This window comes from Seriola dumerili, unplaced genomic scaffold, assembly GCF_002260705.1.
Source record: "Seriola dumerili isolate Sdu_G_001 unplaced genomic scaffold, Sdu_1.0 BDQW01000458.1, whole genome shotgun sequence".
In the NCBI taxonomy this organism is placed as follows: domain Eukaryota; kingdom Metazoa; phylum Chordata; class Actinopteri; order Carangiformes; family Carangidae; genus Seriola; species Seriola dumerili.
In genome coordinates, this window is record NW_019174713.1 from 134,347 (window position 1) to 149,663 (window position 15,317).

At 41.7% G+C, this 15,317-nt stretch overlaps 1 protein-coding gene across 1 annotated transcript in view; it reads left to right on the forward strand.

The window, feature by feature from the left end:
* The window catches only part of sorl1 (sortilin related receptor 1), an 87,578-nt gene that overhangs the window by 12,914 nt on the left and 59,347 nt on the right, over positions 1-15,317 (forward strand). Inside the window, exons 2-3 of the mRNA XM_022762983.1 lie at positions 12,138-12,254; positions 13,125-13,259. Of these exons, the coding sequence (XP_022618704.1) occupies positions 12,138-12,254; positions 13,125-13,259 (252 nt within the window). The remainder of the gene's footprint in view (positions 1-12,137; positions 12,255-13,124; positions 13,260-15,317) is intronic.

Sequence of the window (15,317 nt, forward strand, 5' to 3'; positions counted from 1 at the left end):
CATCTCTCAACTTGCTGAGCATAATTTACATTTGGTAACTCTCGCGACTGCCACTCTTTCTACAGTGACTTTTTTATTATTCTGAAAAACATACTCTACTGCTCGTCAACATGCGATTGCGAATCCTCAGCATGCTATCAGTAATGATTCAGACTAATGTTACGCAAATCGCATATATCTATTTAACTGCGCTGTATGATGACTCGAACAGATGCAACCTGATTACCTGACTGATCATTTGTATCCATGATTCGATGCGTATTTAGCGAAAATCCTGGAACGAAAAATCATACTCGATTTGCATAAGTAACTTTGGAACCCGGGTTATATGAGGGTCTTGTTTGCTAATCACTGACATTGTCTGCTGTTTGGATCGCGGGGAGGCGCTTCTAGCACGTCTTTTGTTTTACTCTCCTGTGGCCGATGGAAGGACAGACACTCTGACGCCAACCTGACCGCCTGTAATCCGCTAGAACTGTCACCTACGTGATCGTACGCACCCGCGGCCCAGAGCGCGCGTAATGTGCGTCAACCTCTTCATAACACAGATGATCGTTAGCACCTGCCTCTCGTCTCTCGATAGGACAGATAGACATATACGTCACTCTTGCTTCCATACACGAGAATGTACAACTGAGACCAGCGCGCCACAACTGGGCGCTCATGGAACAGCAACGCGCATTCCGTGGCTCTACATAGCTCGCGACGTTACACTACACATACTCTCATGCCTACATGCCAATCTTAGTGGGGGATGCGTGCCAAAACACTCTCTAGGATCGCCACTTAGATACGCCCTACGCAATCAGCCCAACCGCTAACTAAGCGAATCTCTGCTATCTCTCCGAGACTCACGCTTGTTGATGTGATCATTGTGATTCTTCGTCATTTTGATGTCGAACATAAACGGAGATTAGATATAGACGAATATAATCCTAAACGTTGGTGCGAGACCATGTCGTGGAATCGACAGCGAGCGTATACACCCCGAAGAGCTCGCCGTTACCTCCATTGGCTAGAGGCACAAACAGCCCACTGGTTTTGTGTGGCGGAGGGACCTGTAACGGCATACATTCGAATCAGAATGTAGTTAGTGCGTAAACGCAAGATCTGGTCGTGCGTCCTGAACCATACCTGGCGCCGTTGAGATAAGTTGCGTGTGTGGTGTGTGTGTGTGTGTCGGTGGTGTTAGCTGTGTCGTGCGTTGTGCTCGTGCCAATCGATCGCCCGGTAAGATACTGTTGTAGGTGTAAGACATCTTCACTTAGGACTTTTGCTTCTGTTTTCACTTTTTCACTGTTCGTGCTGCTCTGTCTTCCGTGAGCGTGGTTCCTCTCTGTATAACAAGGAGTCTCCGCTTCGGAGACACTATACATTCACGTCGTTCTATCTCTCAACCTCATTTCTATATGACAAACACATGCCTTGCTATTATCTAGTGCGTGGGAGATCTCTCAGCGCGAATGCCTCCTCTGTCCACACATATAACATAAATGTCCTCCACACACAATCACAGGCGGCCAATCCCTCCACAATCTCCCCCTATAGTAAATGAGTAATATTTTTTCTGGGAGTTGTCAACACCTTGCTTTCTATCAGTGAAAGGGCTCCTCTGAAGAGATGTCTCACTTCCTGCGTCACACACGCTGAGAGGCAGGTGGCCTCAGTCATGCCTCCTCCCTCGTTAGCCCTAGCACATAGTCGCTAACAGCACAGGCTACTTACACATGCAAACTCTCCTCAGCAGCGCCGGTGAGAGTGCAGCCGAGCCTTCATTTGCCTGCCAGTCCTGCAGAGATGATCATTGTTTGAGATCGGCTATGCCGCCAATGCTCTGTTGGCCATGATGCCCCCCCCCCCCCCACACACACACCAACACATACACCACACTACACACACACACACACACACACACAACCCCTCCACCACCACCATCCCCCCTTTTGCTGCTCTGAATAATGGAGCAGCTGAGAGAGAGGGAAGGTGGGAGAGAGGGTGTGCGTGGGTAAATACCTAAAGCGCGTTGTTGTCCCTGTAGGAAATGAGCTCAGTTCTGAATGTGGAGGGAATGTTAATCAGAGAATTACCATCATGCACCACGCGAGCTGGCGTGTAAACAGTCAAAGGGACTGATTGATGTTTGTCCTCAAGTTGGGTGGAAAGTCTTTTTGGTCCAGAGGAAGGGAGCGAGTGCATGACTCCTGGGACCTAGGGCTCGCCAGTCTGTTAAGCTCCATGTCTTTGATTTTTCAGATTTTTTACTTGAGTCGCTCCTGTGCTGCTGCGGAGAGGGACGGTGTTCGGGGTCAGGCGCTTGGTCGACCATGGTTTACACACACTGGCGTGTGTGATCAGGCATCAATCATGGCAATCTTTTTTACTCGAGAATCTGCAATCCCAAGATCTGCTATTCTGTTTCAGCTCTGATTTTATTGTGAAAGTTCTTGACGGAAGTTTGTGATTTTTTGTATCTTTCAGCCACTGTGACGCTTTCAGATTTTTGTCCTGTCCTCCGTTTACGGATTGTGTCACAACCAATCACACCTTTTGCTTAGTTTTTTTGTTTTGTCGGCTTTTTGTTAACAACAAACATTTTTAACATTAAATATCTACACATAGAACCTTTTTAATGAGGCGATCTGTACGATTCATCTGTAGAAAGTAAAAAAAGTAGGATCATATGACGAAGTAAGATCGTCCACCGCTAGTTGCGCACACTTCTTCCATGAAATCCCTTTGGTTACACCTTCATGATTCTGTGTTTTATAACACAGTCTTAATGAAAGACGCCCTGGATTGTGTGTTTATTGGAACCCTGATCGATTTTCAATTAAAGATGGTCAGAGGGAGGTGTAGCTCATTGTTATCTGTCTGTTGAATCCCTCACCACTCCTTGGTCTGTACCAAACACCAAGGCCGACCCCCCCTCCCCCCCTGCAGATAGCGATAAAGTGGTTTCCTTATCTGCTCTAAAGCCTGAGATGCAAAAAAAAAAAAAAAATCCTCTCAAGTCAAATCAAGAGTCATTTCCCTGATGCGTACGTTCAGTTTCTGTTTCCTTATAAGATCTTCTGTTCCCAGACAGTTCTGAGACAGAAATGAACTGAAATGATCGAACCTGAGCTAACCCCAGCGGGATGATGGGAAGTGACACATGTCCCTACACCTTTCCAGCTGGTGCTTAAGAGGTTGGGTTAACAGCATTGTCTAGAGTTTATTTAACTGCATTTGGTGGTTTCCAGGTTTCACATGCATTGCTAATACTCTGACAGGATGTGTCTGGCTTGGACTTGTCTGGTGTAGATGACTAATCCTACAAGACTTATCATGGTATTACAGCTAGGCTTTTTTACTTCCCCATGCCAATTAATACGCTTTGTGAATATGAAACACTGCAGGAAACTGTTTATGGGCTTTTTCCATGGCTCTGCTCCCATCCTAAATAAGCAATATACATTAGTGGAGCTTGCATAACCGGTGAAGATGCTTCTTAACTGTTGTCAGACGGCCAGATTGAAACGCTGCAGCTACACAAGACCAGCGGCTTTTTCTTTTTTTTTTATTTTTTTTTTTTATTTGGATCCAAGCGCAAATGAGGAATGCAGCCAGATTCTCTGCTGCATGTAACGGCTTGTTAGTGAAAAGAAAAGCCTGACACAAATAAACATGTAAAGGCGAAAAACACGCCGTTTTAAAAGTGATTGAGAAGAGTGATGTGTAAGGTGGGATATTAGAGAGAGAGAGAGAGAGAGAGAGACAGAGAGAGAGCATGAAAGGCGGTGATTGTTTATCTGGTTCAGCGATGCTCTGGGAAATTAGTTGAAAGTGCAGAGTAGTGACGGACCTCCTGCTCGGGCACAGTGAAGTGATTTCAGGCCAAGTGATTCAGCTTTTTCAGGACTAAAAGTTTTTTCCAGCGGCAACTATTTTATCTTTTGTCTCATCCATCACGAGGTAAACAGTAGATATGTGCCCCTTCATGTTGCTCAGTGATTCATCGGGAATGTGTGCTTGTGTATTTGATTGGTCCGTGGTCAAATTTGAACCGTGGACGTTTCAGGTCGTGGTTGGTGTCTCAATCCATGAGCCCCCAGGGAACCCCTAAGCTGTTTAGTATCTGTCCACTTTTATTTAAAGCTCTTCTTCTTATTTAAAGCTTCTTCTGTGTTTTATTTGAAGTGTTGATCCATCAGAAGATATAAAAACCATCTCAGTGTAGTTTTACATCTCCTCTCTCAGGCTTCTCTCTGGAGCTCTAGTAACAACAGGTCGGTGAGCCAATCAGAAGAGAGAAGGCTCTGAGCCTCTCTTCTGATTGGCTGACTGTTTTCTGAGTGATCCAATAAAAATACAACAGATTTCAGGTAAAAACACTCAGAGAAACCAAATCCTGCAAAAGTTGCAGGGTGGGTTCAGGTGGGCGGGGCTTGGTGACTGCTTTGTTGTGACATCACAAAGTTCCAGAAGTCCTGACGGCTGGTTTTAAGGCTCAGTTTCTGAATACAGGCTGTGTGCATTTCTCTGTGGACTGAGGCTTTGATACTTTCACAGTATTAATATAGAAGCTAGACCTGATCTATAATCACACTACACATGGACAGAGACCTTTAGACTGGATGGGACCTTTAACCTCTTCTGCTAAACTGCTCCACAAAGGAGGCAACGGTTGGTGCAACACCTCCGTCTCTGGAATAAACTGTGTGAATTTAATTTTCCCATTAGCAACAGCACAGAGCTGTTAATAGAGCTATTGTGACTAACTAGCGTTAGCATGTTCCTGGCAGGCCAGCATTTTAGAGGTTGGCTCGGCAGCTGCAGCAGTTCAGCTAGCCTAACCATTAGCACCACCTGTTTCTGCTGTAACTGGCTTTTATAACAAAGAACTGCACACTAACTCAAAGCCACAAATTATAATTTTAACACTTTAATCCCAGTTGGATCTTGATCAGATTAAAGAAGATGTACCAGCAGTGCTAAACTGGTGGAGTCCTCTTCAAATCAAACTCGGGAATATCATTTTGTCAGTATTACTTGTTCAAACTGTGTTTGTTATTGTGACAGCAGTGCTGAGTGTGATTCTGTCTTTTCTAGGACTCTCAGATCTATAATGGTGAAGCAATAAATTTAGATTTTCTAGTGCAATCAGGGGCTTCAGATCGGTCTCATAAAAATCAGTCTCATGAATGATTAACCACACACTTTAGAATTTTAATTAATAATTAAAATAAATGGAAAAAGTAGTAAAATGATCAGTGTTTAAATTTAGTCATAATCATATTACAACCAGATCTATAACACTAATGAATGCAGGCAGTTGGAGATTGGTGAGACGTGTGCGAGAGAGATCGAAGCCCCTTTTATACAGCGTGTTGAATGAAGGTAAATGACAAATAAAGCTTTTAAGAATGTATTTTTAGAAAGTTTTTAAAGTTTTTTCACAATAGATAAATCTGAACTCTTATTCGCAAAACATTAATTTTTTGTCTGTATTTTTAACTTCACCAATCTGAAAATGTCAGGTGGTGCAACCAAATGTTTGTAAAAATATATATACTTCTTACTTCTTTTTAATGGAAATATGGCGGCATCTCGGGGGTGGGGGTGGGGGGGTTCTGCAGGAGGGGGAAAGAGTGGGCTGTGTGAGAGCGAGCAAGACAAAGGACTTTGAGCATGAAACAGGATTTTCCCACTTGGCCTCAAAGCAAATCTTTCTATTCTAACTGGCTGTTAACACTGAGGTCTGATGTAGAAGAGAGAAATCATACAAGATCTTTACAATGATCGAACTAAAACACAAAATAAATTCACAATAAATCATCCAGCACTGATATACAACCGTTTAGCATCTGTCAACACATGTTGCCCAGGCGTCGGCTGTGACTGGGCGATTATGAAAACAGGATAATCGAGATAAAATGATTATTGTGTCGCAACAGATTTCATCCCCCGTTTTTAAAACCTTCAGCCCAATCCACTTCCTGGTTACGTCTCGGCGCATTTTAGCAACGTACATAGGAGTGCGTCATCTTGAGTCGGAGCAGCCTTTAATTTCCTTGGACTGAGTTACTGAGCAGAATATGTTGAAAATTATTTTACCAAAATGTTGAATATATGTTTTGGAGTTTTCAGTCTGTTGGTGCAGATTTATTTTGGTCTAATTTATTTTTATTTATCATTTTATCTACTGAATATTTGTTTAGTTGTTTTCAGGGGGTTGTGGAAGTACATTAATGTCACAACATAGTTGATCTAATTTATTTTTATTAATTTTTATATTATATATTTACATATTTTATATTATTTATTATTTTATTTATATAATCTTTTAAATTTTTTTATTTTATTTTATTTGAAAGTCCACTGTTAAAAAAGATGTTTTTCTTAAAGTTCAATAAATGTGTCAAAAAGTCAGTGAGTGATCATGTTAAATAATCGCGACCTCAATATTGATCAAAAATAATCCTGATTAAGATTTTTGCCCTAATGTCAGCTTCACTTTGCGTATTTATTCATCTCTCTGCATCTCGGTGGCATGGAGCAGATCCAGAGGCTGGTGAAGGTGTGAGGGCCTATTTTTCCTCGCCTGTCAGCTGAGTCAGGCCTCGTGTCTCTGGCGCGGTGGAGGGATCCCAGAGATTCGTCAGCGTACGGAAATAAAAGCGAATCGATCGCCTTCTCTTTCCTGTTTGAAACTGTGAGGTTTTATCAGATAATTAGCGGATGAACAACACGAGGTTATCTTCCAGTAAAACCGGGGTCAGTGATAATGTAAGAAAACACGGCTCTTTGTTCTTTGTCCTTTTGTTCTGCAGAAAAAGGGTTGAGTCCTCAGCGCCGCGGGTGGCGCAGCAGAGAGAGAAACAATTTAGTGTGACCGTGGGTTTTATTGATAAAATCACATCATGGATCACCGATCTACAGAACCAATCACTGACAGGAGAGGAATCCTGGTCTGCTGGGTTTAGTGGAGCCTATCTGGCTTTAGGTGAGACGAATACATTTTGTATGTGGCTGTGAGAGAGACGAGCAGAAACCGTGACTGTATAGTAGCCCCCCCACCCCCCCATCCTCCATCCAGCTCCCTACTCCCAAATTGACCAGAAAGCTGTCACAACGATTGACGGATGTGAACACCTCTCTACCACCTCTGGGCAACCCCCCATGTTGGAAACATACCACATACCACAGTGGTATACTGTGTTCCTATTGGTCTGAAGGTGCCGTTAACCTCATCATGGTAAAGGAGCTTCGTCTGTCTCATCATGTGTCTCTCTCCTGCTGTTACTAGGCTACAGCTTCTCCTCCTAAAGCAGCGTTGACACTGTTTCCATGAAATAATTGCCTCAGATTGAGTGTGAAATATTTATAAAAATATTATTTTTATAAAAATATTATTTTTATAAATACCTTAATATGTTGATATTGAAGTATTTTAATCACTATCATGTTAAACTCATTTACAACAGAAAAAATATTGTTTGACTGTTGCCTGTTGTAATTAAGCTAAGTCTGTCTGATTCGGTGACATCCATGGTTACCTTGGTAACAGCAAGAGCAGTTTAAAGCTCCATATTTTCTTCTTCTTCTGTGTTTTATTTGAAGTGTTGATCCATAAGCAGATATGTTAGTGGTTTTAAGAACCAAAAACCATCTCAGTGTAGTTTTACATCTCCTCTCTCAGGCTTCTCTCTGGAGCTCTAGTGACAACAGGTCGGTGAGCCAATCAGAAGAGAGGAGGCTCTGAGCCTCTCTTCTGATTGGCTGACTGTTTACTGAGTGATCCAATAACAATATAGCAGATTTCAGGTAAAAACAATGGAGACAATGTGTGGATGGTGGGTCCAGGTGGGCGGGGCTTGGTGACTGCTTTGTTGTGACATCACAAAGTTCCAGAAGTCCTGACGGCTGGTTTTAAGGCTCAGTTTCTGAATACAGGCTGTGTGCATTTCTCTGTGGACTGAGGCTTTGATACTTTCACAGTATTAATATAGAAGCTAGACCTGATCTATAATCACACTACACATGGACACAGACCTTTACACTGGATGGGACAAGTACAAATGCATATGAGTTCTTTAGAAGGAGTTCCTGCGACTATCTTTGTACTAGTAACAGTGTTGATCAAATATAGGTACGGCTAGCCAAATTTACACATGATAAGTGCATCTGTTAGCTCCCTTTGGGGTTCAATCAATTAACCCACAGAAACGTTGATGGTTCGTCATGCATTCATGCACACTGGAAAAGTGAAGAAACATGCCAGATAAACCACAGGAAGTCCGTTCTGAATTTTGTAACAGTGACTCAAGGTGAGCGCGCGCACGCCTCACCCATCTCCGACTTTATTACATATGCAATACTCAATATTATCGAATATCGGCCGAAGCCTATGACGTAGCGATAATAAAATAGTGATTTGTACCTGCAGCACATCACCTTGACAACGAGTGCTGGTAAACATAGTGGCCTGTTTATGAGCTATGATCATATTTCACACTAGAAACAGAGAAATATGCAAATAGGGAAAACTATATATCATGAATTCTGTGTAGGTGATCACAGACAGAGTCGGAGCGCTGTCGTCTCTCCGCCTCCTTTTCTCAAATTTCTTCTTCTTCTTATTATTCTCATTCAGCATTAAAAATGAATTTCACGCTTTAAAGACGCGAGGCAGTTTCGTCAAAAATTGACCCGGTGCGTAAAGATAACGAGAGCTGGGCAAGAAGAACCGGGTGTGAGACGACACACACACACACACACACACACACACACACACACTCACACACACACTCACACACACACTCACATCCAGCCACAGCAGGGCTGTGATGCGTCGTTTGCTGTGCACATCGCCTGTAAAGAAAATGAAATGAAAATGCTTGCTGGTCAAGCCTACAGTGATTTAAAGCTTGTGTGTGTGTGTGTGTGTGTGTATGTGTGTGTGTGTGTGTGTGTGTGTGTGTGTGTGTGTGTGTGTGTGTGTGTGGTCGGGGGGGTCATGAAAAGGTCAGCCGAGCTTGAAGGAGCTTGTGAGTCAACAGCACTGAGCCAAACCACACAGCCAGCTCTCTGCAGGCGGAGAGCAGCAGTTTATGGAGCTTATAACAAAGATGCTGCGCTGCACACGCAAATAAGTCCAAGCTTTTATGGTGCGCTACCCAAGCGCTCCTCATTATGGTCGAGACGGCCAATGTTTAGTGGTGCTGCCTCCATTTTGAGCCACTACCTGCGGACAGAGCGGCGAGTTAACCCTTCGCTGGTAGTTCTTACCTCCACAGTCATCATCCATGTCTAGATTCAGCCGTGTTGGTCTGCAGAGCTGCTCGCCCCCCTCTTCTTCTTCTTCTTCTTTTTTTTTTGGCCTGTTCTCATCGCGGCCAATGAAGCCGAAAATGCAGAGATTTACTGCTGCAACACCTTGGCCTGACAGGCAGCCCCGGCTCTCAGCGAGGCGGCGGCCCTGAGGGAGGGGGCAGAGCAGAGGGCTGTTTACTGAAGCCAGAGGTTGAAAAGCAGGTTGTGTGTCAGTGGAGCTGGCGTCCTGACAGCGGCCCATAGTCGTGCCTTTGTCAGGAGCTACACGGGGAAACGCTTAAATGTGTGTCTGGCCCGCGACACTCAGTCTGGTCGTCTGGCGGTGACATCATCGTCACACTAAAGGAAAACACCAAACTTATGCATCATCATCATTATCTATCTAGTATTGTAATGCTCTCTGCAGTCTAACCCTTTAATGATTTCCTACATTTCCCAGAACCCCCCCTCCCTGTTGTTGCTGCATTGGTGTATAGATTTTTGAGTGCAGATATTAGTGTGTCTGCCTTTTCTGTCGATGCACGTCTACTTTTTTAAGATTACTGTTGAATGTTGGTGAATTTAAACCCCAACATTAACAACACGACAGGCCCAGCGATGCAGCAGCTGCTCTCAACTGCTGACATGTTTCAGGATGAATAGTTTATTTGGCTCCGTTTCCTCGTGCTCTCGAAGGCGCCAGTGTTTTTTTGGCACCGTCGTCCGCATCGCTGTCGTGATAGTAGAAGTTACAAAGCAGAACTGGGTCGAGGGTTGTGTCTGATCGCAGCTGACAGGGGCGGCAGAGATACTTGTTGTTTACTCCACAGTGGGAGACGCCTGGAAAGTGCAGAAAAAGGCTTAGAAGCAAAAAAAAATAAATAAAAAAATAGTCCTTTCAGAGGCCGGCCCCTCGCAGGATCATCAATAAAAGATAAGGGAAGGAAAGCAGCGAGGAGATGAGATGGCGAGGCAGTGACAATGAAAAAGATGAAATAGCCCATTTCTTTTCATTGATCTATGTGCCCGATGGGAGGTGTGCTGAAGGGGAGGCCGTGTGTGTGTGTGCGTGTGTGTGTGTGTGTGCGTGTGCGTGTTTTAGAGTAAGTTATTGCATTATCCAACCTACACATGGGATGCGTCCATATGCATGTACACACACTGTCAGAGCTCGATCAGCCAGGTGTTTACACGGTTAAAGGAAAAGTCTGTGTCGTGTTTATTTTTTTATCAAAACGACCAAAACCAATCTTTCTGGTGTCCGTCTGTGTAGCTCATTTTTCTCCGCCATAGAGCTCCAGCGTTGGCAAAAAACTATTACATCACTGAGCCACACTATCGCACTGGGTGACACCTGCTACCAAATATCAAATATAGCGATATTTCCCGCCACAGTCCGACCTTCTTTTCACTGCTTTCCTTTCTGTACATTGTAACTTGGCATGTGCTAAATAAAACTGCTGTTTATTGGCAGCATCGTTTACACATGAAACATAAAAAACAATAATATAATTATGTATTTAAAAATACGATAATATAATAATACATTTTAAAAAATAAATGTTACAATAACATAATTATATATTATAAAAAATACCTGAAATATAAAATACAATTATATAATAATATATTTAAATAAATAAATGAAACATACAATACAATATAATTGTTATAAAACATTTTTTTACGTATAAAAAAAGATATATAGGCTGGACTATATTGAGATATTAACTTTTGGATATCACCCAAGTCCGTTGTAACTTGTGCATAGAAAATTAATATATTGAATTATTGACTGGCTGAATATTTTTATATAAAATTTATATATTATAAAAAAAACACCTGAAACATGAAAGAACAATAACATAATTATGTATTATTAAAAACACAAAATGAACTCAAACATAAAATACAACAATAACAATATAATTATATTAAAACTCCTCCTTGATAATATTGTGTATCGCGATATTTGGACTGCATGGAGATATTACATTTTGGATATCACCCAGGCCTGACATGTACAAACACACACACTGTAGTTTATTTTGACTCAGTCAGTCCTCACTAGATCACCAAATGTGTATTCATCCACAGCAGGAAATAGTTCCCAACAAATTCACTGTTTCCTCCTGTTTGAGTGATATTTGTTCAAAAAAAATAAATAAAATAAAACAAATAGTTTCCAGCCTTTTTAAGAAAACAAAATATTTGTGATGTGTTTTTAAAGATTTGCACCTTCAATTGGAACCAATGGATTTGTGCCATAGACAGAATAAAAAGGCCACACCTGCCATTCCCTTAAAGACTGTGAAGGTAGTAATTATAATTTTATTGAGCTGTAAAATTCAAATACTCTGAACTGTAACGCAGCCTTAAAGTGAATGTTACTGACACCGTAAGTGACGGTTATGATATGTTGTTAAACACTAAAACACAGTGTAACAGGAGCACGAGGAGAGAAGAGTCAGACTGACGTCATATCTAAGGTCTGCAGACATGATCCTCCAACACTGTAGCAGCAGAACCAATGTGTGAGTTCAGCTGAGCCAGGGTGTGTTTTATTGATTATGGATTTAATTTCTCATTTGTAAATGGAAGATGTCAATCAACAGGTGAATATACGAGCAGAGAAATTCCAGCTAATCTTCGTTGATTAGCTCAGTAGTACACCGAGTGTTCTTACAATGATCAGAGCTCTTAATCCTTCCATTTGCTACTTTTCTGTTTTCATTTTTTCCATTTACTTCCACGGTGTCTCTGCAGCAAGTTTCATCTTTGCATCAGTCTGAAGAGAGATTCTGTGCAGTGTTTCCCTGACATGCATTTCCTCCGTCCCGCAGGCCAACCTGAATGACTCCCATAACCAGATGGTGGTCCACTGGGCGGGAGAGAAGAGCAACGTCATCGTAGCCTTGGCCCGAGACAGCGCTGGAGCCACCGGGCCCAGGACCAGCTCAGTGAGTGCACCTGAACACATCACACTTGTTTAACATGTTTCTCGAGTTTCCGGCCACACGTGAAGTGCAGTCATTGAACATAGCCTCCTCTCTTCTATTTCCACTTCCTGGTCCGGGCTGCTGCAGACTTCAACAACTTTAAGAGCTTAAGAGACAGAAACTCTCTTTAATCTCTTTACTTATCGGGAGTTTTCAGGTTCAATGCTAATATTGATATCTTTGGATGGAAGCTGCTGTTTTGTCTGATTTAAAAAAAAAAAAAAAAAAAAAAAAAAAAAAATCTTTCATTTTTAATGTTTTCCAAAAATCATACACCAAATGTTTTGACAGAATAGACATTTTTAAATGTCAAATTGTCTCCTCAGAGATACTTCAGCCTTTTTGGTTCATTACAGCTTAAATCATTTTAGTGTCTCGTGTCTCAGTGAATTTGCTTTTCCATTTCTTCATCAGGGTTTATCTGATTGTGATTTTTATGACCAATATTGCCATTTACATTGGGATTATTTCTTTTAATCATCAATTAATAGAAATAATCCCAATTTAAATGGCAATAATGGTCATAAAAGTTACAATTGTGGTCTGGTAAACAAGGTGTGTTTGTAGTGTTTAGTCGCCAGCATAAAGAGAATATTGCATAATCCCTGTTAATAAACCACAGCTGAGTAAATTTACCTGTGACAGGTGACATTAGAGCAGTCGAAATCTTAAACTCTCCCTTCCTTAGCTCATTAACTTTTACTTTCAAACCATATTTTTGATATAAAAGTAATATCAATCATTCAGCTGTAATCCAGACGTTTTTTCCCCCAGTTATCGTGGAGCGCGATTGTGCAGGCGTCGATCACCTCCTCCCCTCTTTGTCTCCAGGTCTACGTGTCCTACGATTACGGGACCACCTTCACGCTCGTCTCAGAGAAGTTCCAGCTCCTGGGGCCCAAGTTCAAGGACGGCAGCAAGCAGGTCATCTCCCAGTTCTACCACAGCCCAGCAGACAACAGGAGGGTGAGTCGCAGTCTGGGACCAGTGGCTGGTGTTACAATATGGTCGTCACATGATCCAGGATACAGATTAAGTTTTACTGTTCTCAGGCAAATGTAACCGTGAAGGTGGGGTTATGAAAATGAGGTGACTGGGTTTATCCGGTCAAAATTCATGCACAATGAACACATGTAACACCAGGTACCACAGGTGGAAAATCAAATGTGTCATACAGAAATTAATTGAATCCTGAGCCAAACAGTGTCTCAGCTTTTCTATTTTACAGTGGCGTTAACCACCGTGCTCCTTGGTGTTGTTTATGTTGAAGGATTGCGGTTATTTTATCACACGTCCTCTGTGTGATCTGTTCCTCAACACCAACCTCTCTTGGCGATCGACCAAAGATCAGACATCTACAGACTGATTTTAACTTTGTGGCTTTGGATTCTTAAAGCTACAGTATGTCTTTTTTTCTTATATTTTTTTTTTTGTTTAAATATGCTCAAAAACTAAATGTCAATCTTTTGTTTTGTTTCAAAATGGAAAACATTTTTTTGATTTAATTTAAATTATTTTATTTTGACTCGCACACAGTTGGACCATTTAAAAAAAGAAATAGATAAATGGTTTTCTCCCTTTTTATTAGAAACAAAAAACAAATAGACCATTTAATTAAACTCAAACTAAATAATGATAAAAGAAAGTGCTGAAAACAAAAAAACAGACCAGTTAATTTTTTGTTTCTGACACCAAAAACCTTTTGTCAACAGATTTACGTTTTTTGTTGTGTTTTGTTTTTTAAATTACAAATGAATTATGGATTATCTGATGACACCCAGACCTGAGGTGCTGTCAAAGGCTTCTGTGAGCCAGACTCATTGAAGCAAGTCTTGCCCTTCTAACCAATAAGAGAAGGCCAAAGTCAGGGGTGGGATCTCCAGCTGTCAATCAATACATGAACATAGTCCTGGTCCACTGCTCCTCTCGCACTCAGACTTCAAGTTGTTATTACCAGCTGGGAGACGTCGCTATGGCTGATTCACAGGCTGGCAAGCTCCCAGTTCCTGCATTATGTGAGGCAGTGAACATGACGAGGATGTAGGATGAAGGGCTGGGCAGAGCGTAAAGGAGCAGGAAGAGGGAGGGAGGGAGGGCCGGGAGGAGCAGAGCTAACGCTAGCATCACTACCTGAATTTGCATGTTGCAGGTTGACTTCAGTTCAGTTCAAACGGCATTCAAACATGATCAGATGAGAAAACGAGTTGCCGAACGGATATAGTACAATCTGAGTCACATAATGGAGGAGGGGCCAAGTCATTTAACATTTTATACACAAAACAGAATATATTAGAATATAACATGATGTTTCTCCAGTTTCCTGCAGTGATGATGGTGAATTGGCTTTTGAGTCTGTTTAATACCACATTTAAGTCACACGTCAAAGGATCATAGCATGCAGAAACATCTTTATAATTTGGTTATGATTTATCTATAATTTGCCAAGTTGTATTTGATGGTTTTACCTCTTTTGTCTCAAATTAATGTTCAGATCCTTTATTGCACCAATTTTTATTTAAGTTCAGGTAATCGTGTAATCGATCTTTGTATCCTTAAACATTAGGGGGATGTGCACATTATTTTATTTTGCAAGTGCATCCTTGGACATTCTTGTGGAATAGATAAAATAACTGGGGGCCTAACACAGATCCTTGAGGTACACCCTTTGTAACTTCATGTTGCTGGATTAGAGCATCATTAACTTTAACTCATTGTGGGTTATTAGACATAAGACATACATACTCCAGATAAAAAAATAAAAAGAACTTAGCTTAGGTTTTGAAACCACACATTTATAACAAAAAAGCTTGAGCTGTGAAGTGGAGTTGAGTTGCATTATGGGTAATGTAGTATCCAGTGTTTTTGCAGGTTAACCCACACCAGGGACTAAAAGTCAGGATATCTCAGCCTCTGCTGCTTTGCTGTAGCACATCTTGAAAGATTATTAAATGCAGCGTTTTACTGTAACGTCAGTAATGTTTCCTGGATAACAGATTACCACAACCCCCCCATATGGGATATTAT